The 24,248-nt window shown below is 51.1% G+C and overlaps 1 protein-coding gene and 2 long non-coding RNA genes across 8 annotated transcripts in view; 1 reads left to right on the top strand and 2 right to left on the bottom strand.

Annotated features, from left to right (window-relative positions):
• Positions 1 to 24,248, top strand: part of col12a1b (collagen, type XII, alpha 1b) — a 104,175-nt gene that overhangs the window by 15,051 nt on the left and 64,876 nt on the right. For 5 of the 6 annotated variants that reach the window (XM_081602127.1, XM_081602126.1, XM_081602125.1 and 2 more), the window contains exons 6-12: positions 5,256 to 5,519; positions 6,224 to 6,388; positions 8,977 to 9,150; positions 10,980 to 11,270; positions 11,366 to 11,968; positions 18,868 to 19,146; positions 23,761 to 24,030. The exons of the other annotated variant lie outside the window; for it this stretch is intronic. In XM_081602127.1, coding sequence (XP_081458253.1) covers positions 5,256 to 5,519; positions 6,224 to 6,388; positions 8,977 to 9,150; positions 10,980 to 11,270; positions 11,366 to 11,968; positions 18,868 to 19,146; positions 23,761 to 24,030 — 2,046 coding nt within the window. The remainder of the gene's footprint in view (positions 1 to 5,255; positions 5,520 to 6,223; positions 6,389 to 8,976; positions 9,151 to 10,979; positions 11,271 to 11,365; positions 11,969 to 18,867; positions 19,147 to 23,760; positions 24,031 to 24,248) is intronic. 6 annotated transcript variants of the gene reach the window in all.
• LOC145549665 (uncharacterized) lies at positions 5,141 to 8,981 on the bottom strand. Its single transcript, XR_014085504.1, has 3 exons — positions 7,767 to 8,981; positions 6,241 to 6,405; positions 5,141 to 5,910 (listed from the first exon to the last, which is right to left on the bottom strand). It is a non-coding gene; the product is annotated as an uncharacterized LOC145549665 (long non-coding RNA).
• LOC145549666 (uncharacterized) lies at positions 17,194 to 19,618 on the bottom strand. The gene is made up of 4 exons (XR_014085505.1): positions 19,418 to 19,618; positions 17,720 to 17,873; positions 17,466 to 17,541; positions 17,194 to 17,326 (listed from the first exon to the last, which is right to left on the bottom strand). It is a non-coding gene; the product is annotated as an uncharacterized LOC145549666 (long non-coding RNA).

The following is a 24,248-nucleotide window of genomic DNA, read 5'->3' as shown; positions in this document are numbered from 1 at the left end:
CGCCTCCTGCTGCAGCTCCTATTAAACTCCTCCTGCTGCAGCTCCTTATTAAACTCCTCCTGCTGCAGCTCCTATTAAACTCCTCCTGCTGCAGCTCCTTATTAAACTCCTCCTGCTGCAGCTCCTTATTAAACTCCTCCTGCTGCAGCTCCTTATTAAACTCCTCCTGCTGCAGCTCCTTATTAAACTCCTCCTGCTGCAGCTCCTATTAAACTCCTCCTGCTGCAGCTCCTATTAAACGCCTCCTGCTGCAGCTCCTTATTAAACTCCTCCTGCTGCAGCTCCTATTAAACTCCTCCTGCTGCAGCTCCTATTAAACTCCTCCTGCTGCAGCTCCTATTAAACGCCTCCTGCTGCAGCTCCTTATTAAACGCCTCCTGCTGCAGCTCCTTATTAAACTCCTCCTGCTGCAGCTCCTATTAAACTCCTCCTGCTGCAGCTCCTATTAAACTCCTCCTGCTGCAGCTCCTTATTAAACGCCTCCTGCTGCAGCTCCTATTAAACTCCTCCTGCTGCAGCTCCTATTAAACTCCTCCTGCTGCAGCTCCTATTAAACGCCTCCTGCTGCAGCTCCTTATTAAACGCCTCCTGCTGCAGCTCCTATTAAACTCCTCCTGCTGCAGCTCCTTATTAAACGCCTCCTGCTGCAGCTCCTATTAAACTCCTCCTGCTGCAGCTCCTTATTAAACGCCTCCTGCTGCAGCTCCTATTAAACTCCTCCTGCTGCAGCTCCTATTAAACGCCTCCTGCTGCAGCTCCTTATTAAACGCCTCCTGCTGCAGCTCCTTATTTAACGCCTCCTGCTGCAGCTCCTTATTAAACGCCTCCTGCTGCAGCTCCTTATTAAACGCCTCCTGCTGCAGCTCCTTATTAAACGCCTCCTGCTGCAGCTCCTATTAAACTCCTCCTGCTGCAGCTCCTTATTAAACGCCTCCTGCTGCAGCTCCTATTAAACTCCTCCTGCTGCAGCTCCTTATTAAACGCCTCCTGCTGCAGCTCCTATTAAACTCCTCCTGCTGCAGCTCCTATTAAACTCCTCCTGCTGCAGCTCCTTATTAAACGCCTCCTGCTGCAGCTCCTATTAAACTCCTCCTGCTGCAGCTCCTTATTAAACGCCTCCTGCTGCAGCTCCTATTAAACTCCTCCTGCTGCAGCTCCTTATTAAACTCCTCCTGCTGCAGCTCCTATTAAACTCCTCCTGCTGCAGCTCCTTATTAAACTCCTCCTGCTGCAGCTCCTTATTAAACTCCTCCTGCTGCAGCTCCTTATTAAACTCCTCCTGCTGCAGCTCCTTATTAAACTCCTCCTGCTGCAGCTCCTATTAAACTCCTCCTGCTGCAGCTCCTATTAAACGCCTCCTGCTGCAGCTCCTTATTAAACTCCTCCTGCTGCAGCTCCTATTAAACTCCTCCTGCTGCAGCTCCTATTAAACTCCTCCTGCTGCAGCTCCTATTAAACTCCTCCTGCTGCAGCTCCTATTAAACGCCTCCTGCTGCAGCTCCTATTAAACTCCTCCTGCTGCAGCTCCTATTAAACTCCTCCTGCTGCAGCTCCTCCTGCTGCAGCTCCTATTAAACTCCTCCTGCTGCAGCTCCTATTAAACTCCTCCTGCTGCAGCTCCTTATTAAACTCCTCCTGCTGCAGCTCCTATTAAACTCCTCCTGCTGCAGCTCCTATTAAACTCCTCCTGCTGCAGCTCCTTATTAAACTCCTCCTGCTGCAGCTCCTATTAAACTCCTCCTGCTGCAGCTCCTATTAAACGCCTCCTGCTGCAGCTCCTATTAAACGCCTCCTGCTGCAGCTCCTATTAAACGCCTCCTGCTGCAGCTCCTATTAAACGCCTCCTGCTGCAGCTCCTATTAAACTCCTCCTGCTGCAGCTCCTATTAAACTCCTCCTGCTGCAGCTCCTATTAAACTCCTCCTGCTGCAGCTCCTATTAAACGCCTCCTGCTGCAGCTCCTATTAAACTCCTCCTGCTGCAGCTCCTATTAAACGCCTCCTGCTGCAGCTCCTATTAAACTCCTCCTGCTGCAGCTCCTATTAAACGCCTCCTGCTGCAGCTCCTATTAAACTCCTCCTGCTGCAGCTCCTATTAAACGCCTCCTGCTGCAGCTCCTATTAAACGCCTCCTGCTGCAGCTCCTATTAAACGCCTCCTGCTGCAGCTCCTATTAAACTCCTCCTGCTGCAGCTCCTATTAAACGCCTCCTGCTGCAGCTCCTATTAAACGCCTCCTGCTGCAGCTCCTATTAAACTCCTCCTGCTGCAGCTCCTATTAAACTCCTCCTGCTGCAGCTCCTTATTAAACTCCTCCTGCTGCAGCTCCTATTAAACGCCTCCTGCTGCAGCTCCTATTAAACTCCTCCTGCTGCAGCTCCTTATTAAACTCCTCCTGCTGCAGCTCCTATTAAACTCCTCCTGCTGCAGCTCCTATTAAACTCCTCCTGCTGCAGCTCCTTATTAAACTCCTCCTGCTGCAGCTCCTTATTAAACTCCTCCTGCTGCAGCTCCTATTAAACGCCTCCTGCTGCAGCTCCTATTAAACTCCTCCTGCTGCAGCTCCTTATTAAACTCCTCCTGCTGCAGCTCCTATTAAACGCCTCCTGCTGCAGCTCCTATTAAACTCCTCCTGCTGCAGCTCCTATTAAACGCCTCCTGCTGCAGCTCCTATTAAACTCCTCCTGCTGCAGCTCCTTATTAAACTCCTCCTGCTGCAGCTCCTATTAAACTCCTCCTGCTGCAGCTCCTATTAAACGCCTCCTGCTGCAGCTCCTATTAAACTCCTCCTGCTGCAGCTCCTATTAAACGCCTCCTGCTGCAGCTCCTATTAAACGCCTCCTGCTGCAGCTCCTATTAAACTCCTCCTGCTGCAGCTCCTTATTAAACTCCTCCTGCTGCAGCTCCTATTAAACGCCTCCTGCTGCAGCTCCTATTAAACTCCTCCTGCTGCAGCTCCTATTAAACGCCTCCTGCTGCAGCTCCTATTAAACTCCTCCTGCTGCAGCTCCTTATTAAACTCCTCCTGCTGCAGCTCCTATTAAACGCCTCCTGCTGCAGCTCCTATTAAACGCCTCCTGCTGCAGCTCCTATTAAACTCCTCCTGCTGCAGCTCCTATTAAACGCCTCCTGCTGCAGCTCCTATTAAACTCCTCCTGCTGCAGCTCCTTATTAAACTCCTCCTGCTGCAGCTCCTATTAAACTCCTCCTGCTGCAGCTCCTATTAAACTCCTCCTGCTGCAGCTCCTATTAAACGCCTCCTGCTGCAGCTCCTATTAAACTCCTCCTGCTGCAGCTCCTATTAAACTCCTCCTGCTGCAGCTCCTATTAAACTCCTCCTGCTGCAGCTCCTATTAAACGCCTCCTGCTGCAGCTCCTATTAAACTCCTCCTGCTGCAGCTCCTATTAAACGCCTCCTGCTGCAGCTCCTATTAAACTCCTCCTGCTGCAGCTCCTATTAAACTCCTCCTGCTGCAGCTCCTATTAAACGCCTCCTGCTGCAGCTCCTATTAAACTCCTCCTGCTGCAGCTCCTATTAAACGCCTCCTGCTGCAGCTCCTATTAAACTCCTCCTGCTGCAGCTCCTATTAAACTCCTCCTGCTGCAGCTCCTATTAAACTCCTCCTGCTGCAGCTCCTATTAAACTCCTCCTGCTGCAGCTCCTATTAAACTCCTCCTGCTGCAGCTCCTATTAAACGCCTCCTGCTGCAGCTCCTATTAAACGCCTCCTGCTGCAGCTCCTATTAAACTCCTCCTGCTGCAGCTCCTATTAAACTCCTCCTGCTGCAGCTCCTATTAAACTCCTCCTGCTGCAGCTCCTATTAAACTCCTCCTGCTGCAGCTCCTATTAAACTCCTCCTGCTGCAGCTCCTATTAAACTCCTCCTGCTGCAGCTCCTATTAAACTCCTCCTGCTGCAGCTCCTATTAAACTCCTCCTGCTGCAGCTCCTATTAAACTCCTCCTGCTGCAGCTCCTATTAAACGCCTCCTGCTGCAGCTCCTATTAAACGCCTCCTGCTGCAGCTCCTATTAAACTCCTCCTGCTGCAGCTCCTATTAAACGCCTCCTGCTGCAGCTCCTATTAAACTCCTCCTGCTGCAGCTCCTATTAAACTCCTCCTGCTGCAGCTCCTATTAAACTCCTCCTGCTGCAGCTCCTATTAAACTCCTCCTGCTGCAGCTCCTATTAAACTGCTCCTGCTGCAGCTCCTATTAAACTCCTCCTGCTGCAGCTCCTATTAAACTCCTCCTGCTGCAGCTCCTATTAAACGCCTCCTGCTGCAGCTCCTTATTAAACTCCTCCTGCTGCAGCTCCTATTAAACTCCTCCTGCTGCAGCTCCTTATTAAACTCCTCCTGCTGCAGCTCCTATTAAACTCCTCCTGCTGCAGCTCCTATTAAACGCCTCCTGCTGCAGCTCCTATTAAACTCCTCCTGCTGCAGCTCCTATTAAACTCCTCCTGCTGCAGCTCCTTATTAAACTCCTCCTGCTGCAGCTCCTATTAAACTCCTCCTGCTGCAGCTCCTTATTAAACGCCTCCTGCTGCAGCTCCTTATTAAACGCCTCCTGCTGCAGCCTCGTCACCTCAGGTCGGGTTTGTCATATTTCCCATCAGCCACTTGGATTTCAAGATGGCCGCCATCTTTGAACCTTTAAAGTTATTTTTATAAAATTTTACCCGTTTTATGACTTGGATGAACTTTATGCTCCATTCGGTGTTTTTGACTTTGGTCGTCGCGTTTATTCAGCTTTAAAGTGACAAAATGCAGCAGAATCAGAAACAGGACTTTGGCTGAGTTTCACACCAGGAAGGAGAAGAAGAAGAAGAAACCATTAGCATTAGCTTCTGCTAAGGGTTTTGATAGCGTAGCTCTTTTTTATGTGCTTAGTGGTTTGTCTTTAGGTCCAGAAAACTTTTAAAATCTTTGGTAGTTTAGCATTAGCTTCTGCTAATTTTATTATGTGTTTAGTGGTTTAGCATTAGCAGAGCTAACCTTTTAAATGTGGTTTAGTGTTAGCAGAGCTAAAATGACAGTTTAGCGGTTAGCGGCTAACTGACAATAACTACTTCAGATCTTAGTGAAACAAAGAAGATCAAGAAAATATTTCTATGATTCCAAATCCGCTCAACACCAAACACGATCTTATATTCCAGGGCAAACATTTATTTCCATGTCGGCCATCTTGAAAACCAAAACAATCAGTTTTCTATGGACCCAGTTGGTAAGACTAACTGGTTCTGGTTCTGGTTCTTCCCAGGGTGCCCGGCCTCTGCTGCCGCTGACCTGCTCTTCCTGGTCGACGGCTCCTGGAGCGTCGGCAGGCCGAACTTCCAGCACATCCGCAGCTTCCTGGCGGCGGCGGCCGGGGCGTTCCAGGTCGGCGAGGACCGGACCCGCGTTGGCGTGGTCCAGTACAGCGACGACCCGCGGACCGAGTTCGGCCTGAGCCAACACCTGACCCGACCCGCTCTGATGAAGGCCATCGGCTCGCTGCAGTACAAGGGGGGCAACACCAGGACAGGTGAGAGGCTGGTGGCGCCCCCTGCTGGGGGTAAATCACCTGAAGGAAAGCGAAACTTCACTTAAAGGGCCTTCCTGACTCCCAGATCTATGTTATCTAGCTCTATATTCAGCTTCTTTTAGCAGTTTTCTTTTCTGGGTTTGAAACCCGTTGCCATAGCAACAGTGCTCAGCTGGTTGGTTCCTGCCACGCAGACAGGAGGTCTCACTCCTCACATTTTCTCTGACTGTAGAGAAAACCAGTGTTTGGTTTCTGTCATCAGTTCTCTGGACCGCGACCCGGTTCTATGGACCGCACAGAACCGGGTCCGGCTGCTGCAGGTCGTTCCGTGATGCATTCACTTGCAGTCGGACATCCGACATCTCCTCATTTAAACACAGGTTCAGATGCACTAAATATGAGAAGCTAGTTTAATTGTTGTTGTTACTATAACATCATTAGCATCAACATTATGATAACTAGCATTAATACTAGTGATATTGTATTACTGAATGTATTGCATTGATCAATAATCTGACAGTAGATTGCTGTATTGATTATTAACAGATCATAAATGTGCTGCAGATTCTAATATTTCTACCCATAAAAAAAGATTAAAAGTTTGAATCAGAATCTGCAGGAATAAATATTCCCTTAATGTTCTGTTTCTATTCACTAAACTGTCTCCAGATTGAGGTTAGATAATCTGAAGCGTTTCTGCCCAGGCGATGCGCTCGGCCACCTGCTGTCCAGCGGCTTCACCGAGGCGTCCGGCTCCAGGCAGGACGTCCCCAAGCTGCTGCTCATCATCACGGACGGGAAGTCGGACGACCCGGTGGACGGCGCCGCCCGGCAGCTGAGGAGCCGGGGCGTGGACGTGTTCGTCCTGGGTGAGCCGCCGGACCGTCTGGCATGAGAAACGAACCGTGTTTACATTCTGGCTCCTCGCGAACTTTCCACAGACTGTTGCCATGGCGATAACAGGTGGAAAAAAGCTTCATGAGTTATTAAAGCAAACATATTTCCGGCTGATAACAGCCATGAATCCAGACTTTGCTTCATGTGGCAGGAAAACTTTCCGTCCAGGTTGCCGGATTTTCTGCGCTATAAGGCGCAGCTTCAATGAACGGCCTGTTTTAAAACTTTTTCATATATAAGCCGCATAGAAAAGACGCCTCAGTTTGGGTGGCCAATTTGTCCCGTACTCTATTATTACACATCTACATTTATAAAGAAATGGTCCCCAGTACTTTATACAGTGGCTGTTTCACTCACGGTGCTGCCATATTGTGCCCAACTGCATTCTGGGTAACAGACCAACCGACAGGCTGCCGCCGCAGCCTCTGTCTCTCTTCCTAACCCTAACCCTTTATTAACAAACCAGGTTCTGACAGCTATCCCAGCATGCACTGCACGCTTCTTCTTCTACGGGGAAATGAAGTCGTGGCTGCTGGACCTGCTGTGGCTCCATGTTGGTCCATATAGAAGGAGCACCGGGTCATGAGGAGCACCGGGTCATAGGGAGCACCGGGTCATAGGGAGCACCGGGTCATGAGGAGCACCGGGTCATAGGGAGCACCGGGTCATAGGGAGCACCGGGTCATGAGGAGCACCGGGTCATAGGAGCACCGGGTCATAGGGAGCACCGGGTCATGAGGAGCACCGGGTCATAGGGAGCACCGGGTCATAGGGAGCACCGGGTCATAGGGAGCACCGGGTCATAGGGAGCACCGGGTCATAGGGAGCACCGGGTCATAGGGAGCACCGGGTCATAAGGGTCATAAGGGTCATGAGGAGAACCGGGTCATAGGGAGAACCGGGTCATAGGGAGCACCGGGTCATAAGGGTCATGAGGGTCATAGGGCGACCTGTCGGCTTTGGAGGAAACTGAATGTTTTTAGGCGCCTTATAGTGCAGAAAATACGGTGGTTTAAAAATACAGCAGCAGAACGAAACAGGCAGAAAGTGAATATCTAATTATCTCTGCTTCAGGCAATACAAACATTAATAACATTAATACCAACATAAAGTTAATAACATGGAGAATATTTGACCTGACAGGTCAATAACTAAACATGCAGTTTGATGAGGGACTTTTTAAAAGCTCTCCTTAGTTTCCTGTCATTTTTACTTTCTCTCCGTTCTGCTGTGAAAATGACGTGTAGAGGAAACTTATGGATTCAGTTTAAACATTTTAACAATTATTAGGAGGATGAAACAAGATGGCTGCATGTCGATCACCTTCTGCTGTCTGTGCATATATCTCACCTGAGCAACAGGCTCCGCCCACAACACCTTCTGCTCATGGCCGCATGTTAACATGACTTCACGACATGAGAACGTTAGCTTCTGTTAGCTTCTGTTAGCTTCTGTTAACCAGCTTCTGTTGGTTTCTGTTAGCTTCTGTTAGCATCTGTTAGCTTCTGTTGGCTTCTGTTAGCTTCTGTTAGCTTCTATTAACCAGCTTCTGTTGGTTTGTGTTAGCTTCTGTTAGCTTCTGTTAGCTTCTGTTGGCTTCTGTTAGCTTCTGTTAGCTTCTGTTAGCTTCTGTTGGTTTCTGTTAGCTTCTGTTGGTTTCTGTTAGCTTCTGTTAACCAGCTTCTGTTGGTTTCTGTTGGTTGCTGTTAGCTTCTGTTGGTTTCTGTTAGCTTCTGTTAGCTTCTATTAACCAGCTTCTGTTGGTTTCTGTTGGTTGCTGTTAGCTTCTGTTGGTTTCTGTTAGCTTCTGTTAGCTTCTGTTGGTTGCTGTTAGCTTCTGTTAGCTTCTCTTGGTTTCTGTTAGCTTCTGTTGGTTTCTGTTACCTTCTGTTAGCATCTGTTAACCAGCTTCTGTTAGCTTCTGTTGGTTTCTGTTAGCTTCTGTTAGCTTCTCTTGGTTTCTGTTAGCTTCTGTTAGCTTCTGTTAGCTTCTCTTGGTTTCTGTTAGCTTCTGTTGGTTCCTGTGGGTCCAGAGAGCTGAAAATGTCCTGGAATGGAAACATAAATCTGGCTTCTTCATGGTCTGATTATTGTTCCTGAATGTTTCTCTCAGATCTCAGAGAACATGTGCACAGAGACTTCAGAGATTTCATATCAAGTGTTTGGCTGCTACAGTAAATCTGTTTTCCTCTCTGCAGTGACTCATTCAGCTGAACTTTAAATAAACCGACAGGCTGCAGCTCGTATAACAATGTCAGAGTATTGCAGCGCATTATAGGACTGTTAAACTAAAACCAGCTTCATATTTACGGCTCTTATCGTCACTTTCCTGCCAGAATGGAACAAAATCTGTTCAGTCAGCGAACGTGGAAAAGTCGTGCTCATATTCCACTTTTTACTGGCTTGGAGTGAAAGCGGAATGAAATTTCCTTCAGTAAATTACAACGGGGCGGCCTTAGAGCTCAGGACGGATTTGGCAGACGGACGGGAACCAAAGAAGCTTCGTGTTTGTGATGGGAAGGAGAACGGCATGCGCTGAGGGAGTTTCTGTCCCCGCCAGGTGTCCACCATGCTGACGAAGAAGAAATGAGGCTCATGGCCTCCACACCCTACAGCCGCCGCGTGTTCAGTGTGGCGAACTTCGAGCAGATCCAGTCGGTGCAGAAGGATCTGATCAGCCAGATGTGCTCCAGCGTGGAGGATCAGCTCAGCTCGCTGGTCAGCGGAGAAGAAGGTGAGGCCACCCCCCTGCTCTGCTTTGCCCCACCCCCCACTCCGCTCTGCCCCACCCTGCTCTGCTCTGCCCCACCCCAATCTGCCCCACCCCGCTCTACCCCACCCCGCTCTGCTCCACCCCACTCTGCCCCACCCCGCTCTGCCCCACCCCGCTCTGCTCCACCCCACTCTGCCCCACCCCGCTCTGCCCCACTCTACCCCACCCCACCCCGCTCTTCTCCACCCTGCTCTGCCCCACCCCACTCTGCCCCACCCCACCCCGCTCTGCCCCACTCTACCCCACCCCACCCCGCTCTTCTCCACCCTGCTCTGCCCCACCCCACTCTGCCCCACCCCACCCCGCTCTGCCCCACTCTACCCCACCCCACCCCGCTCTTCTCCACCCTGCTCTGCCCCACCGCACTCTGCCCCACCCCACCCCGCTCTGCCCCACTCTGCTCTGCCCCACTCTACCCCACCCCACCCCGCTCTGCTCCACCCTGCTCTGCCCCACCCCACTCTACCCCACCCCGCTCTGCTCCACCCTGCTCTGCCCCACCCCACTCTACCCCACCCCGCTCTGCTCCACCCTGCTCTGCCCCACCCCACCCTACTCTGCCCCACCCCACTCTGCCCCACCCCGCTCTGCCCCACTTTGCTCTGCTCCACCCTGCTCTGCTCCACCCTACTCTGCCCCACCCCACCCCACTCTGCCCCACCCCGCTCTGCCCCACCCCGCTCTGCCCCACTTTGCTCTGCCCCACTCTGCTCTGCCCCGCTCTGCCCCACCCCACTCTACCCCGCCCCTCCCCCTCCCCTACATGTTGCTGAAACGTTAACTGTGAGCTCATTTTGTCTTATTTCGAGTGATTTGAGATATTTGTTCTAGAAACTGAAATCTTGTTAAGGTTTGGTGTTTTTGCAGTGTGGATCGTTATTGTCGAGTTTCTCTTTTCTCAGTGGCATCAATCAGTTAATTTCCCTCTTCAGACTCTTGTGTTGAGCAGGACCAGTTCAGGTTCAGACATCTTGTTCCTTCTGTTCATTTCAGAGCGTCTCTGTTTTCCTCTCTGCTGCAGGAAAGTTTCTTTGTTTCCTGACATGTTTGCCCAGTCGCCTGACTCTTTCTGAGTCTAATCAGCCATAATAAAGCAGCTGGAGGGGAAAACATTGATGGTTGCCATGGTTACCGCCCTGTTGGCGGCGTCAGGTTCTCCCAGGCTGCAGTGAATCACATCACCGTTTACATCCCAAACAGAAATACCAGCTACTAGTCAGAAGCTTTAGCGCACTGCCGCTAAGCTGCTAATAGCAGGCCATTAGCATATTTGCTATCATTTAGCGCACTTATCGTCCCCTACATTAACTTGGCGGTGCTAAATTACTTAGCTGTGTTGGAATCTTTCACTTGAATAAAAAGTTTTTTCTGACCCCATCAGTTGCTGAAGCTTCGCCATGTTGGCTCAATACTTTAGCATTAGCTTCTGCTAAATACCATGCTAGTTTAGTGCTAGCTTCTGAAAATAGTTTAGCATGTTAACTTCCAGTAAACAGCTTGTTGGTTTAGCTGGTTAGCGTTAGCAGAACTGTTTTTATTAGCTGGTTAATTCATCTTTTAAACTCAGAGATGGCAGCAAAAAAGTATTTACAGCCTTAAAAGTTTTGCTTATTTTTTTCATGTTTCAGATCATCAGTCGGCTTCAATGTTCAAAGGACAGTTAATGGAGTTTGTTTTAGATTCTAGCTGAATTTAGTTGATCTGCCTGCAGCTGCTTTAGGTTTGGTTTCTGTTTTTACTGCAGCTTCTTCAGACCAAACTAAATGAAAACCAGCTGTTTTGTGTTGCAGTCGTGGATCCGGCCTCTAACCTCCGAGTCGTCGAGGTGGCCTCCAAGTCCATGCGGGTGAGCTGGGACGCCTCCGGCGGAGACGTTTCAGGCTACCGGGTCCAGACGATCCCCATGACGGCCGGCAGCAAGCAGCAGGATCTGTACCTGGCCTCGTCTCAGACCTCCGTGGTGGTCAGAGACCTTTCCCCTGACACCGCGTACCAGGTCAACGTTTTCGCCTTGCAGGCCCTGATGGCCAGTGAGCCTGTGTCGGTCATGCAGAAGACAGAACCTGTTAAAGTCTCCCTGGGTGCGTCCATGAAAATGTTTGGCTGTTTTAGAGCTGAAGGCACGTCTTGTTGTTTGAGTTAAAAGCGGCTCTGTGTGTTCGTGGTTTCCTTCCAGAGTGCTCTCTGGGGGTGGATGTGCAGGCCGACGTTGTGCTCCTGGTTGACGGATCCTACAGCATCGGCGTGGCAAACTTTGCCAAAGTGAGAGCTTTCCTCGAAGTTCTGGTGAACACCTTTGACATCGGCCCAAACAAAGTCCAGATCGCCTTGGTGCAGTACAGCAGGGACTCGCACACCGAGTTCCACCTGAACACTCACCAAGACGTCGACGCCGTGGTCAAGGCGGTGAGGACTTTCCCGTATCGCGGCGGCTCGACCAACACCGGCAGGGCCATGACCTACGTCAGGGAGAAGATCTTCCAGAGCAGCAGGGGGGCGCGCGCCAACGTCCCCCGCGTCACCATCCTCATCACCGACGGCAAGTCGTCCGACGCTTTCAAAGATCCAGCCACCAAGCTGAGGAACGCCGACGTGGAGATCTTTGCCGTGGGCGTTAAAGACGCCGTACGAAGTGAGCTGGAGGCCATCGCCAACGCCCCCGCGGAGACGCACGTCTACACGGTGGAGGACTTCGACGCCTTCCAGAGGATATCCAAGGAGCTGACGCAATCCATCTGCCTGAGGATCGAGCAGGAACTCCGCAGCATCTTCCAGAGACGTAAGTCTTCTTTACGCTTTACGCAGATGACGCTGTGGTGGGTTCAGATTTGTCGGTTTAAGGTTTAGTATGGAAAGAGAAGCAAGAAGCAGAGTTGGATCTCCGCTGTAGCTTCATTTCTGAAAACCCTGAAGCCACAGAGGCCATTTTAACTCTCGTGTCTCTCAGCTGTTGTCCACACTGTCTTCATGACATGAAGGTCTCACTGCACTGGGATGGGTTTCAGAAAGGGTTTCATCCGTATGAACCAACATAAATACGCTCCTGAATGCTGTTTTACACCAAACCTGCAGGGGGCAGTGTAGCCAAACTGCCTTTAAGCATCACAATATAAAGTTATTACAACATAAGACGATGTATGTAGAAATATTAGTGCATTATTTGTCACAGGCTGTAATTTGAAGGACCTTAAATCTGGCCGTAGTTTTTATAAATGATCATTTTTAGTGATATGAAACTCCACTATAGAAATGCGTGTGTATGTTTGGACTAGGCCTCAGTGGTGCTGGGCTGACTAGGGGTTAACATCTCACACAGCTGTGCTGTCGTCACGCAGGATTATGACCTCTGACCTCTGCTGTGGTCTCAGGAATTACACGCCGGCTCCAGAGCCAGACGTCCACCTGAGCTGAAACAGATGTGGACCCGTCCCAACATCTGTTCTGGGGTTTAGCAGCGCAGCGTGTCCACGTGCCGCTGCGCCCAGAGGAATGCGGGTCAGAACCGTCATTATTGGGTCTCCCGCTCCGTTAATGATCAGCCTGAGTGGATGATGTCAGAGCTCCAGGTTCTGGAACCAGGTTGACCCGGTCAGGTTCTGGAACCAGGTTGACCCGGTCCTTCCTGTTTCCTCTGCCGGCTGTGAGATCTGAACGATGGCGTCTGTTTCTGCTGACATGCTGGTTGAAGAGGTTTTAAATCTGGCTGGTCGTCGGCGAGAAGGCCTGTTTCTGTTTGATTCAGTGAAACCAAATGCAGCCTCCACATCTGCTGTGAGGAGCGTTTCCACACAGAGAACCTTTTCCAAGAGTCGTTTCCTGGATCCACCAGACAAAACGCCTCATTTCCTGTTCAGCCAAACGAACATGGAAACGCGGCGAGGCCGGGAACTTTGACCTGGAGACGGCGTCCGTTAGCGAGGCCGGGAACTGTGACCTGGAGACGGCGTCCGTTAGCGAGGCCGGGAACTTTGACCTGGAGACGGCGTCCTTTAGCGAGGCCGGGAACTTTGACCTGGAGACGGCGTCCGTTAGCGAGGCCGGGAACTGTGACCTGGAGACGGCGTCCGTTAGCGAGGCCGGGAACTTTGACCTGGAGACGGCGTCCGTTAGCGAGGCCGGGAACTTTGACCTGGAGACGGCGTCCGTTAGCGAGGCCGGGAACTTTGACCTGGAGACGGCGTCCTTTAGCGAGGCCGGGAACTGTGACCTGGAGACGGCGTCCGTTAGCGAGGCCGGGAACTTTGACCTGGAGACGGCGTCCGTTAGCGAGGCCGGGAACTTTGACCTGGAGACGGCGTCCGTTAGCGAGGCCGGGAACTTTGACCTGGAGACGGCGTCCTTTAGCGAGGCCGGGAACTGTGACCTGGAGACGGCGTCCGTTAGCGAGGCCGGGAACTTTGACCTGGAGACGGCGTCCGTTAGCGAGGCCGGGAACTTTGACCTGGAGACGGCGTCCGTTAGCGAGGCCGGGAACTTTGACCTGGAGACGGCGTCCGTTAGCGAGGCCGGGAACTTTGACCTGGAGACGGCGTCCTTCAGCGAGGCCGGGAACTTTGACCTGGAGACGGCGTCCGTTAGCGAGGCCGGGAACTGTGACCTGGAGACGGCGTCCGTTAGCGAGGCCGGGAACTTTGACCTGGAGACGGCGTCCTTTAGCGAGGCCGGGAACTGTGACCTGGAGACGGCGTCCGTTAGCGAGGCCGGGAACTTTGACCTGGAGACGGCGTCCTTTAGCGAGGCCGGGAACTTTGACCTGGAGACGGCGTCCGTTAGCGAGGCCGGGAACTTTGACCTGGAGACGGCGTCCGTTAGCGAGGCCGGGAACTGTGACCTGGAGACGGCGTCCGTTAGCGAGGCCGGGAACTTTGACCTGGAGACGGCGTCCGTTAGCGAGGCCGGGAACTTTGACCTGGAGACGGCGTCCTTTAGCGAGGCCGGGAACTTTGACCTGGAGACGGCGTCCGTTAGCGAGGCCGGGAACTTTGACCTGGAGACGGCGTCCTTTAGCGAGGCCGGGAACTTTGACCTGGAGACGGCGTCCGTTAGCGAGGCCGGGAACTTTGACCTGGAGACGGCGTCCGTTAGCGAGGCCGGGAACTTTGACCTGGAGACGGCGTCCTTTAGCGAGGCCGGGAACTGTGACCTGGAGACGCCGTCCGTTAGCGAGTCCTTCGTTTATCGTAATGAAACGTTGTGATCAGCGTCTCTGGAGACGAGGCGCTGAGTTTCCTGCATTAGCAGCATAAAGTTTATACCAGAATAAAGTCGTTCCATTTAAACAGATTATGAAATAAGTCACATTTCACAAACTTCATTTGTTGCATCTCAACTAGAATAAAGTCATAATAGTACGATAATTAAGTTGTAGTATTAGAATAAAGTCGTAACAATACGAAACCAAAGTAGCAGCAGTAAAGTTATTCTGTGAAAACAGTAATTAGGTCGTAATATTTATTACAAAGTTGTAAAAATAAGAGAATTTTGCTGCAATATGAACCTTATTAGGGGAAGAGTTGATATTTTTCTGAAACCTGCAGGTTTAATTTATTCCAGCTGTTCTGCGTTTCCTCTATCCGCTCCGCCGCAGCCATTGGCTACAGACGAGGCTTCCTGAGCTCTGATTGGCCGCTGGGCAGCCAATCAGAGCCACTGCGTGTCGACTGCGGCTGGAAAGGACCAAAGTGTTGTTTTGGTGTGAGGAGGCGGAGCTTCAGTTTTCTGAGTTTAATGTTGGAAGCACAGCCTGGAGGCCTTTCTGCGCTTCGGCCCACATGAATCTCATCACGAGCGTCTGAAGCCTGGAGAACAGCAGAAACCCGAGCTGCTCCAGAGCTGCTTCATGTCTCCTGGACGCCACACGGCCACCTGGTGACCCGAGTCCAGAGCCAGTCCAGCATGTGGAACCAGTAAAACAAACTGTTGTTTTCCTGCCGCTGACTCCGTGTTTGAAGCAGCTTCTTTGTTCTGCAGCGATCAGACGCGGCGGCGGCGCGGCGGCAGCGTTCCTGCAGCTGCGGTGACTCACGCCGCCTCTGATCGCTGATGACATCATCCTTACATGATGAGGGCTGGATGTGAGCGGCGGCCATGATGGAGCCGTCGGGCCTCCAGGCGCTGCATCTGCATCAGCCGAGGTCTCTACCTCCTGAACTCCCGTTTTCCTTTCAGCGCTCCGGAAGCTCCTGAAGCTCCTGAAGCTTCATGAGCTTCATGAAGCTCCTGAAGCTCATGAAGCTCCTGAAGCTCATGAAGCTCCTGAAGCTCATGAAGCTCCTGAAGCTCATGAAGCTCCTGAAGCTCCTGAAGCTCATGAAGCTCCTGAAGCTCATGAAGCTCCTGAAGCTCATGAAGCTCCTGAAGCTCATGAAGCTCATGAAGCTCATGAAGCTCATGAAGCTCCTGAAGCTCCTGAAGCTCCTGAAGCTCATGAAGCTCCTGAAGCTCCTGAAGCTCATGAAGCTCCTGAAGCTCCTGAAGCTCCTGAAGCTCATGAAGCTCCTGAAGCTCATGAAGCTCATGAAGCTCATGAAGCTCATGAAGCTCCTGAAGCTCATGAAGCTCCTGAAGCTCCTGAAGCTCCTGAAGCTCATGAAGCTCATGAAGCTCCTGAAGCTCATGAAGCTCCTGAAGCTCATGAAGCTCCTGAAGCTCCTGAAGCTCATGAAGCTCCTGAAGCTCATGAAGCTCATGAAGCTCCTGAAGCTCATGAAGCTCATGAAGCTCATGAAGCTCATGAAGCTCCTGAAGCTCATGAAGCTCCTGAAGCTTCTGAAGGTCCTGAAGCTCATGAAGCTCATGAAGCTCATGAAGCTCCTGAAGCTCCTGAAGCTCCTGAAGCTCCTGAAGCTCCTGAAGCTTCTGAAGGTCCTGAAGCTCCTGAAGCTCATGAAGCTCCTGAAGCTCATGAAGCTCCTGAAGCTCATGAAGCTCCTGGAGCTCCTGAAGCTTCATGAGCTTCATGAAGCTCCTGAAGCTCATGAAGCTCCTGAAGCTCATGAAGCTCCTGGAGCTCCTGAAGCTCATGAAGCTCCTGAAGCTCATGAAGCTCCTGAAGCTCATGAAGCTCCTGAAGCTCATGAAGCTCATGAAGCTCATGAAGCTCCTGAAGCTCATGAAGCTCCTGAAGCTCATGAAGCTCCTGAAGCTCATGAAGCTCCTGAAGCTCATGAAGCTCCTGAAGCTCCTGAAGCTCATGAAGCTCCTGAAGCTCATGAAGCTCCTGAAGCTCATGAAGCTCCTGAAGCTCATGAAGCTCATGAAGCTCATGAAGCTCCTGAAGCTCATGAAGCTCCTGAAGCTCCTGAAGCTCCTGAAGCTCCTGAAGCTCATGAAGCTCCTGAAGCTCCTGAAGCTCCTGAAGCTCCTGAAGCTCCTGAAGCTTCTGAAGGTCCTGAAGCTCATGAAGCTCATGAAGCTCCTGAAGCTCCTGAAGCTCATGAAGCTCCTGAAGCTCATGAAGCTCATGAAGCTCATGAAGCTCCTGAAGCTCCTGAAGCTCATGAAGCTCATGAAGCTCATGAAGCTCATGAAGCTCATGAAGCTCATGAAGCTCATGAAGCTCATGAAGCTCCTGAAGCTCCTGAAGCTCCTGAAGCTTCTGAAGGTCCTGAAGCTCATGAAGCTCATGAAGCTCCTGAAGCTCCTGAAGCTCCTGAAGCTTCTGAAGGTCCTGAAGCTCATGAAGCTCATGAAGCTCATGAAGCTCCTGGAGCTCCATGATTTGTCTTCGTCTCCCCTCTGGTTCGGAGAAAAGTGCCTCCTAGAAGCAGTGAGTTATTGAGGCCTCAGGTTTTCCAGGTGAAACGGAGGTGATGGATGAGGCCGGCTCTCCCAGACTGGCTCCACCGTGAAGAAACACCAGGAGGATAAACTGCAGCCTCCATTATCGGATCTGAAGGATCCCATGGAATAAAAGCTGCATTTCTCTGCCGTGACTCTCAGAGGAAGACTCTATTTTTGTCTTTACTTGAATTATTTAATTCCGAACACTAAAACTCACCTATTACGTTTTATTGGGTGGAGCATCTGTGGCCCACATGGCGTCTGGTTCCGATGAGAGGACATCACAGCATGGAGGCTGGAATTATACGATCCCGACCAGAACCAGCGCCGCTGCTAACGGACTCTCCTCCAGGTGCTGCACTTATGTCATTAAAAACAAGCCCATTTCTTGGTTTGGTGAACTTTATGAGCATCATCAGTTTGATCCAGTGATTTATCCCCCAAACGGACCTTTACGTCCCAGAGAGTGACTCTGATGCAGCACCGTAGCTAACCTGTGACCTGGAGGATAATCTGACACCCACAGGAGGCGACGCGGGAATCCTGGAACCAAAACGTCTAGAAATGAACCTGGAAGTTCAGATGCAGGAAACATGAAGCTGATAACGTCCAGCTTCTGTTTTAAAGTTTTAGTTATCGACTGATTCTGTAATTATGAAATAACACCTGAAGGAAATGCTGTCATGTTAGCGTTAGCGCTTTAGCTTCCACCAAATACAGTGACCTAGCATTAGCTTCTGCTACCTACCATTTTAGCATAATGCTTTAGCGATAGCTGGACCCTTAGCGGTTGACGGACGTGTGAAGCGAGTTGCCTGAGCGTCACTCGGCAGGCTGGGCGCAGACGTCCTCCTTCCTCCTGACGTGTTGATCAGCTGCCAGCCTGAATTCACAACACGATTCTGACAAAACATGTCAGACAAAACTTATTTAACCGTCATCTTAGATTTACAATAAATATTTAGTTTCAACAAAAACAAAAGAAACGAAGCGAGCTGTTAGCACGCTGTTAGCACAGCTGTTAGCACAGCTGCTAGCACAGCTGCTAGCACAGCTGTTAGCACGCTGTTAGCACAGCTGTTAGCACAGCTGTTAGCACGCTGTTAGCACAGCTGTTAGCACAGCTGTTAGCACAGCTGTTAGCACAGCTGTTAGCACAGCTAGGTTTCTTATGAACGCTTCCTGTATGATGTCATTTATGATTTTATTTAGATCAGTTTTAAATGTTGCTTTTGTTCTCAATTCATCACAAAAAGATGATAAATAATTTAATTATTTAATTATTAATCCCAAAGAGAAATTAAATGAAAAATTTAATTTCTCAAATTTAATTTAGAAATTAAATTAAGGTTCTGGTTCTGGTAGCAGTACTCTGACCCTCCGGCCCGGTTCTGGTTCTGTTAGCAGGATGTTCTCTGACCCTCCGGCCCGGTTCTGGTTCTGTTAGCAGCACTGTGACCCTCCGGCCCGGTTCTGGTTCTGTTAGCAGGATGTTCTCTGACCCTCCGGCCCGGTTCTGGTTCTGTTAGCAGCACTGTGACCCTCCGGCCCGGTTCTGGTTCTGTTAGCAGCACTGTGACCCTCCGGCCCGGTTCTGGTTCTGTTAGCAGGATGTTCTCTGACCCTCCGGCCCGGTTCTGGTTCTGTTAGCAGCACTGTGACCCTCCGGCCCGGTTCTGGTTCTGTTAGCAGCACTGTGACCCTCCGGCCCGGTTCTGGTTCTGTTAGCAGGATGTTCTCTGACCCTCCGGCCCGGTTCTGGTTCTGTTAGCAGCACTGTGACCCTCCGGCCCGGTTCTGGTTCTGTTAGCAGGATGTTCTCTGACCCTCTGGCCCGGTTCTGGTTCTGTTAGCAGGATGCACTCTGACCCTCCGGCCCGGTTCTGTTCTCTCCAGAACTCGTCCAGCCCAGGTCGCTGACCTTCTCTGCCATCGGCTCCAGGAGCTTCAGGGCCTCTTGGCTCATCGACGCCGACGACGTGGATTTCTTCCTGGTCCAGTTCCGGCCGGAGGAGGACGCAGAGGGACACTACGTGTCCATGTCTGTCCCGGGGGACACCCGCACCGCCGTCCTGCCCCACCTCACCCCTCTGACCCGCTACGAGGTGCTGGTGTCGGCCCGGTTCCCCAGGGGGGAGAGCCTAGCGGTTAGCGGCTACGAGACGACCACAGCAGGTAAACCACAGCACACACTGCTTGCTTTTGACCTCTGACCCTCTGACCCACTGACCGCACGGTTTGTCATTCAGGCTGTGGAAAGTGTGTTGTTCAGGGTCACACTTTGACTAGGCCACTCTACAAGCGGCGCTAGGTTGACGGCAATAAAGATGGCCGCCGTCTCTGACGGATTGTGAAGCGCGGCCATCTGAAGGAAGCTGCTGAAAGCTAACGGCTAACAGCTAACGGCTAACAGCAGCGGCTTCTAGCTCTGACTGCAGCTCCTGACCCGGTTCTGTTCCGGTTCTGTTTGCATGTGGATCAGCAGTGGTGGGTCTGGATGTGACGCGTTATTATCAGTCGTTTACGTCCAGATTCTTCTTCTGCTGCTGAATTCAGACGCTTGTCTCGCGCTGATGACGTCATCGTTGATAAAACGTTTAAATCCAGACGCTTGGAGTCGGCTCCGGGTCGGACCGGACCGAGGCCTCCGTCTGCTGCCCGCCAGGGCGGTCGGACCGGGTCGGCTCCGGGTCGGCTCCGGGTCGGCTCGGGGTCGGCTCTGGGTCGGCTCCGGGTCAGACCGGGTCGGCTCGGGGTCGGCTCTGGGTCGGCTCGGGGTCGGACCGGACCGGACCGCCCTGGCGGGCAGCAGACGGAGACCTCGGAGCGGGCCGGTCGCCATGGTAACGAGTGGAGCATCTTCCTCCAGACGGCCGCTGTGCTGCTCCGGTTCTGCTCCGGTTCTGTCCCTGGCCCGGTTCTGGGATGGAGCGGAAGCCATGCTGTGTCGCGGCGCGCTGTAAAAATGACTCGGTTGATTTAACTGCTGGAGGCGCCGCCCAGTCGGCCCAGTATGAAGAGCTCCTGGTCCGCGGGAGCCGCTGGGAGACATGAGGGACATGATGTCAAGAAGAAGAGGAACACGGTTCTGGTTCTGACGACCCGGTTCCCAGTCGTGTACTGTCCCTGAACTCACCGGTTGCTATGGTGACCGGCGGCTCTGAACGATCTAGATGTGTTGCTAATCATTGTTAGCAACAGCGCTACCTGACCACGCCCCTCAGTGTCTCTTGGCTCCGCCCACGTTGGTCGGGGGCGGGGCTTCGCTGACACAGGGGATTACTGACCGTGGTTGCCATGGTGATTCCCACCATTTTCTCCGCTCATTCTCCTGGTGCAGGAGCTGAGACAGACCCAACAGAACCTTCAGGTCCAGTTTCTCCAGAACCGATCAGCTGAAATTTACTGGGAGTGGATGAAAGTGGGCGTGGCTCAGCGCACTCTGGGCTCTGATTGGACAGGAACCTCTGGCTGGAAGGAGAACTGGATTGAGGCGGGTTAAACTCAGGAGGTTCTGCAGATTTAATTGGGTCAGAACCGCCATCATTCTCTGAGCTGAACATTCTGGGGGAGTCAGGGAAAAAGTTGAACTGTAAAATCATCAGAAGGATAAACTGAATGAGGCTGTTAGAGGCGTAACTTACTGTTGACATGCTGGATTCATTAATCTGGGCTGAAATGTTGACATGTGAGACAAACATTCATGTTTAAATCCCGTAACGAGTTAAAGCCCTGAGACGCTGATCCTTTAAAACGACCCACTTTATGGCCTGTGAAGCTCAGCTAATGGTTGAGGTTTTAGGTAATTGCTCTTATAAACTCTGGCAGGATACCAAACCCTAAATCACGCGAGTCTGCAGAGAGCTGCAGTGATGTGGCTTTACAGGCTCAGCCTCCATTAAGGGAAGGCTACCTGTTACCCACAGGGGGAAGCACTGAGCATGCTCAGTAGCTCTGTGGGTGTTAGCGTTCTGTTGGTGTTAGCACTGAGTAGGTATTAGCACTGAGTACGTGCTAGCCCTCAGTAGGTGCTAGCACTCAGTAGGTGTTAGCGCTCAGTAGGTGTTAGCGCTGAGTAGGTGTTAGCCCTCAGTAGGTGCTAGCACTCAGTAGGTGTTAGCGCTGAGTAGGTGTTAGCGCTGAGTACGTGCTAGCCCTCAGTAGGTGCTAGCACTCAGTAGGTGTTAGCGCTGAGTAGGTGTTAGCGCTCAGTAGGTGTTAGCCCTCAGTAGGTGCTAGCACTCAGTAGGTGTTAGCGCTGAGTAGGTGTTAGCGCTGAGTAGGTGTTAGCGCTCAGTCAGTGATACTGGAGCTAATTTCTGGCCCCATTTGGCTAACATTTAGTCAACTTAGCTTCCCCCAAATTAATTTGTTTTAAATTCAAATTAATTCAAAAAGTTTATAAATTCAAAAGTGCTCATTTTTTGCCTGTTTTGTAAACTTTCAGCGGAATAAAATTCTGTATCTGTGTTGAAGTTTTAGATTAGTGGATAAAGGCTGGGGGGGCGCTGGGCTCAGAAACTGGTTAGATGTTTATATTCATGCTCTTAGTTTGAAGACGCAGCAGCTGTTTCCTCTCCTCTGAGTGAGGAGAGGAAGAAAGAGAGAGAAGAAAAAAGGAATAATATTAAAAAAGAACCAGATCCAAATGTAAATCCAATATCTAACAGCATTGCAGAACATGTAAATCGTAATATCCAATTGAAAATTTTAATCCAGGGCAAATGTAATTTGAGTTGACGTTAACAATTTAGCGTTAGCTTCTGCTAAATGCTGTCTTGGTGCAGAGCTTTAGCGTTAGCTTCTGCTAAATGCTGTCTTGGTGCAGAGCTTTAGCATTAGCTTATGCTAAATGCTCGGTGATGTTTAGCATTAGCTTTGACGTAACGTTTAGCGTATGTGGAGCAACTGTTTGTGATTAGTGCTTTGGGGTTAGCGCTGCTAGCCTCTGATTAGCAGGGACACCTCATTCCTCTGCCTCCTTGTTCCTCAGTTGGGCGTTTCGTCCTTCAGCGCCGCCCTGGTGGCCATCTGGCTGTGAAGGGTCCAGGAGGCCTTCCAGGTGTTCCTGGGTTTGGGCCACATGGCAGCAGGAGGTTCTGATTCTGGATCCGCATGAGGCCCGGTGAGCTCAGCCTGCTGGCGGGAGGCTCTCACTGCGGAGTCCGGACCCGTTCAGAACCTCACCTGGGTCTCATTACAGCGCTGCGGGCCAGAATCCCCGTGTTCCCGACAGATTCCCAGGTTTTATCAGCAGGCAGTAAACGTGGCTCCCTCAGCGGCTCCTCGGCTCGGCGCTCCGATCGGACCGACTCGGAAACTCTGACGTCCTCCAGAACCGTCTGGGTCCAGCGGAGCGGAAAACCTCCCAGTCAGGATCATGTCTGGGGTTCTGCACAGTGATGTCATTAGTTTCCACTGAGTGATGAAACATCCAGAACATTCCTCACCGGACCCGGTCCATTGGTTCTGGTTCTCCTGTTCACATCACAACTGGTTCTGAATAAAGTTTCATGGAGTCCACAGAACCTGGCAAAAGTATTCACACCCTTTGGTCCGAACGTCCTGTCACAGAATTCTGCTTCCCAGCAAAGTTCATCCAACCGTTCAACCGATCCGTTTTGGTTCCACTGGATCCGTTTTGGTTCCATTGGATCCGTTTTGGTTCCACTGGATCCGTTTTGGTTCCACTGGATCTGTTTTCATTGGATCCATTTTGGTTCCATTGGATCCGTTTTCACTGGATCCGTTTTGGCCCATTGGATCCGTTTTGGTTCCACTGGATCCGTTTTCACTGGATCCATTTTGGTTCTATTGGATCCGTTTTGGTTCCACTAGATCCATTTTCACTGGATCCGTTTTGGTTCCATTGGATCCGTTTTGGTTCCACTGGATCCATTTTCACTGGATCCATTTTGGTTCCACTGGATCCGTTCTGGTTCCATTCGATCCGTTTTGGTACCATTGGATCCGTTTTCACTGGATCCATTTTGGTTCTATTGGATCCGTTTTGGTTCCACTGGATCCATTTTCACTGGATCCGTTTGGATTCCTTTGGATCTGTTTTCATTGAATCCATTTTGGTTCCATTGGATCCGTTTTCACTGGATCCGTTTTGGTTCCACTGGATCCGTTTTGGATCCATTCGATCCATTTTGGCTCCATTGGATCAGTTTTCACTGGATCCGTTTTGGATCCACTGGATCCATTTTGGTATCATTGGATCGGTTTTCACTGGATCCATTTTCGTTCTATTGGATCCGTTTTGGTTCCACTGGATCCGTTTTGGATCCACTGGATCCATTTTGGCCCATTGGATCCGTTTTGGATCCACTGGATCCGTTTTGGATCCACTGGATCCATTTTGGCCCATTGGATCCGTTTTGGATCCACTGGATCCGTTTTGGATCCACTGGATCCGTTTTGGCCCATTCTTGGATCTTTTCTTGCTGTGTTTTTCAGTGTTCAGGAAGCAGCAGAAGTTCTGCAGAAACCCAGAAACCTTGACGTCGATCCGGTTCTGTCTGGTGTTCATGGCTCCACTCTGACATCATTCTTTCCATTTTAAAGATATTTTAATCTGCCAGTAGATCTAACTGGTTCCTTTGTTTTGAAGAGACGATGGATTTTAAAAATGTTCTTGGCCACCGAGGAACTGGGAGACTAAGCTTGAAAACATCTGGCATGTGGGGACAGTTTCACCGGGCCAAACTAAGCCTGACCCTTTTCTTTGAAAAGTGAATCCTGAGGCCCGACGTTGATTAACTTTGGTAAAAATCAACATTTCAGACGCCGGGCCGGCGAAGAACCTGGTCACCAGCGACGTCAGCGCCTCCAGCTTCAGGACGACCTGGACAGCGGCGCCCGGAAACGTCCAGGCCTACAAGGTCCGCTGGAAGTCCCTGTTCTCTGGGGAGCAGGGGGACAAAACCGTCCCAGGGGACGAGACGTCCACTGTCCTGGACGGTCTGAGTCCAGAGACCCGCTACCAAGTGTCTGTTATCGCCGCCTACGACCACAAAGACAGCGAGCCGCTGACCGGGCTGGAGACCACGGACGGTGAGAGGGACGCTATCCCTAAGCTAAATGGTTAGCCGGCTCAATGTAGCACACTTAGCTTCAAGCTAAGTATTACATTAACAAGCTAAATGTTACATTAACAAGCTAAATGTTACATTAACAAGCTAAATGTTACATTAACAAGCTAAATGTTTAGCCGGCTCAATGTAGCACACTTAGCTTCAAGCTAAGTATTACATTAACAAGCTAATATTACA

Source organism: Poecilia reticulata, chromosome 21 (assembly GCF_904066995.2).
Source record: "Poecilia reticulata chromosome 21, P_reticulata-male-v2, whole genome shotgun sequence".
NCBI lineage: Eukaryota > Metazoa > Chordata > Actinopteri > Cyprinodontiformes > Poeciliidae > Poecilia > Poecilia reticulata.
Note: the sequence above shows the minus strand (reverse complement) of the source record. Positions and strands in the feature narration are given on the sequence as shown.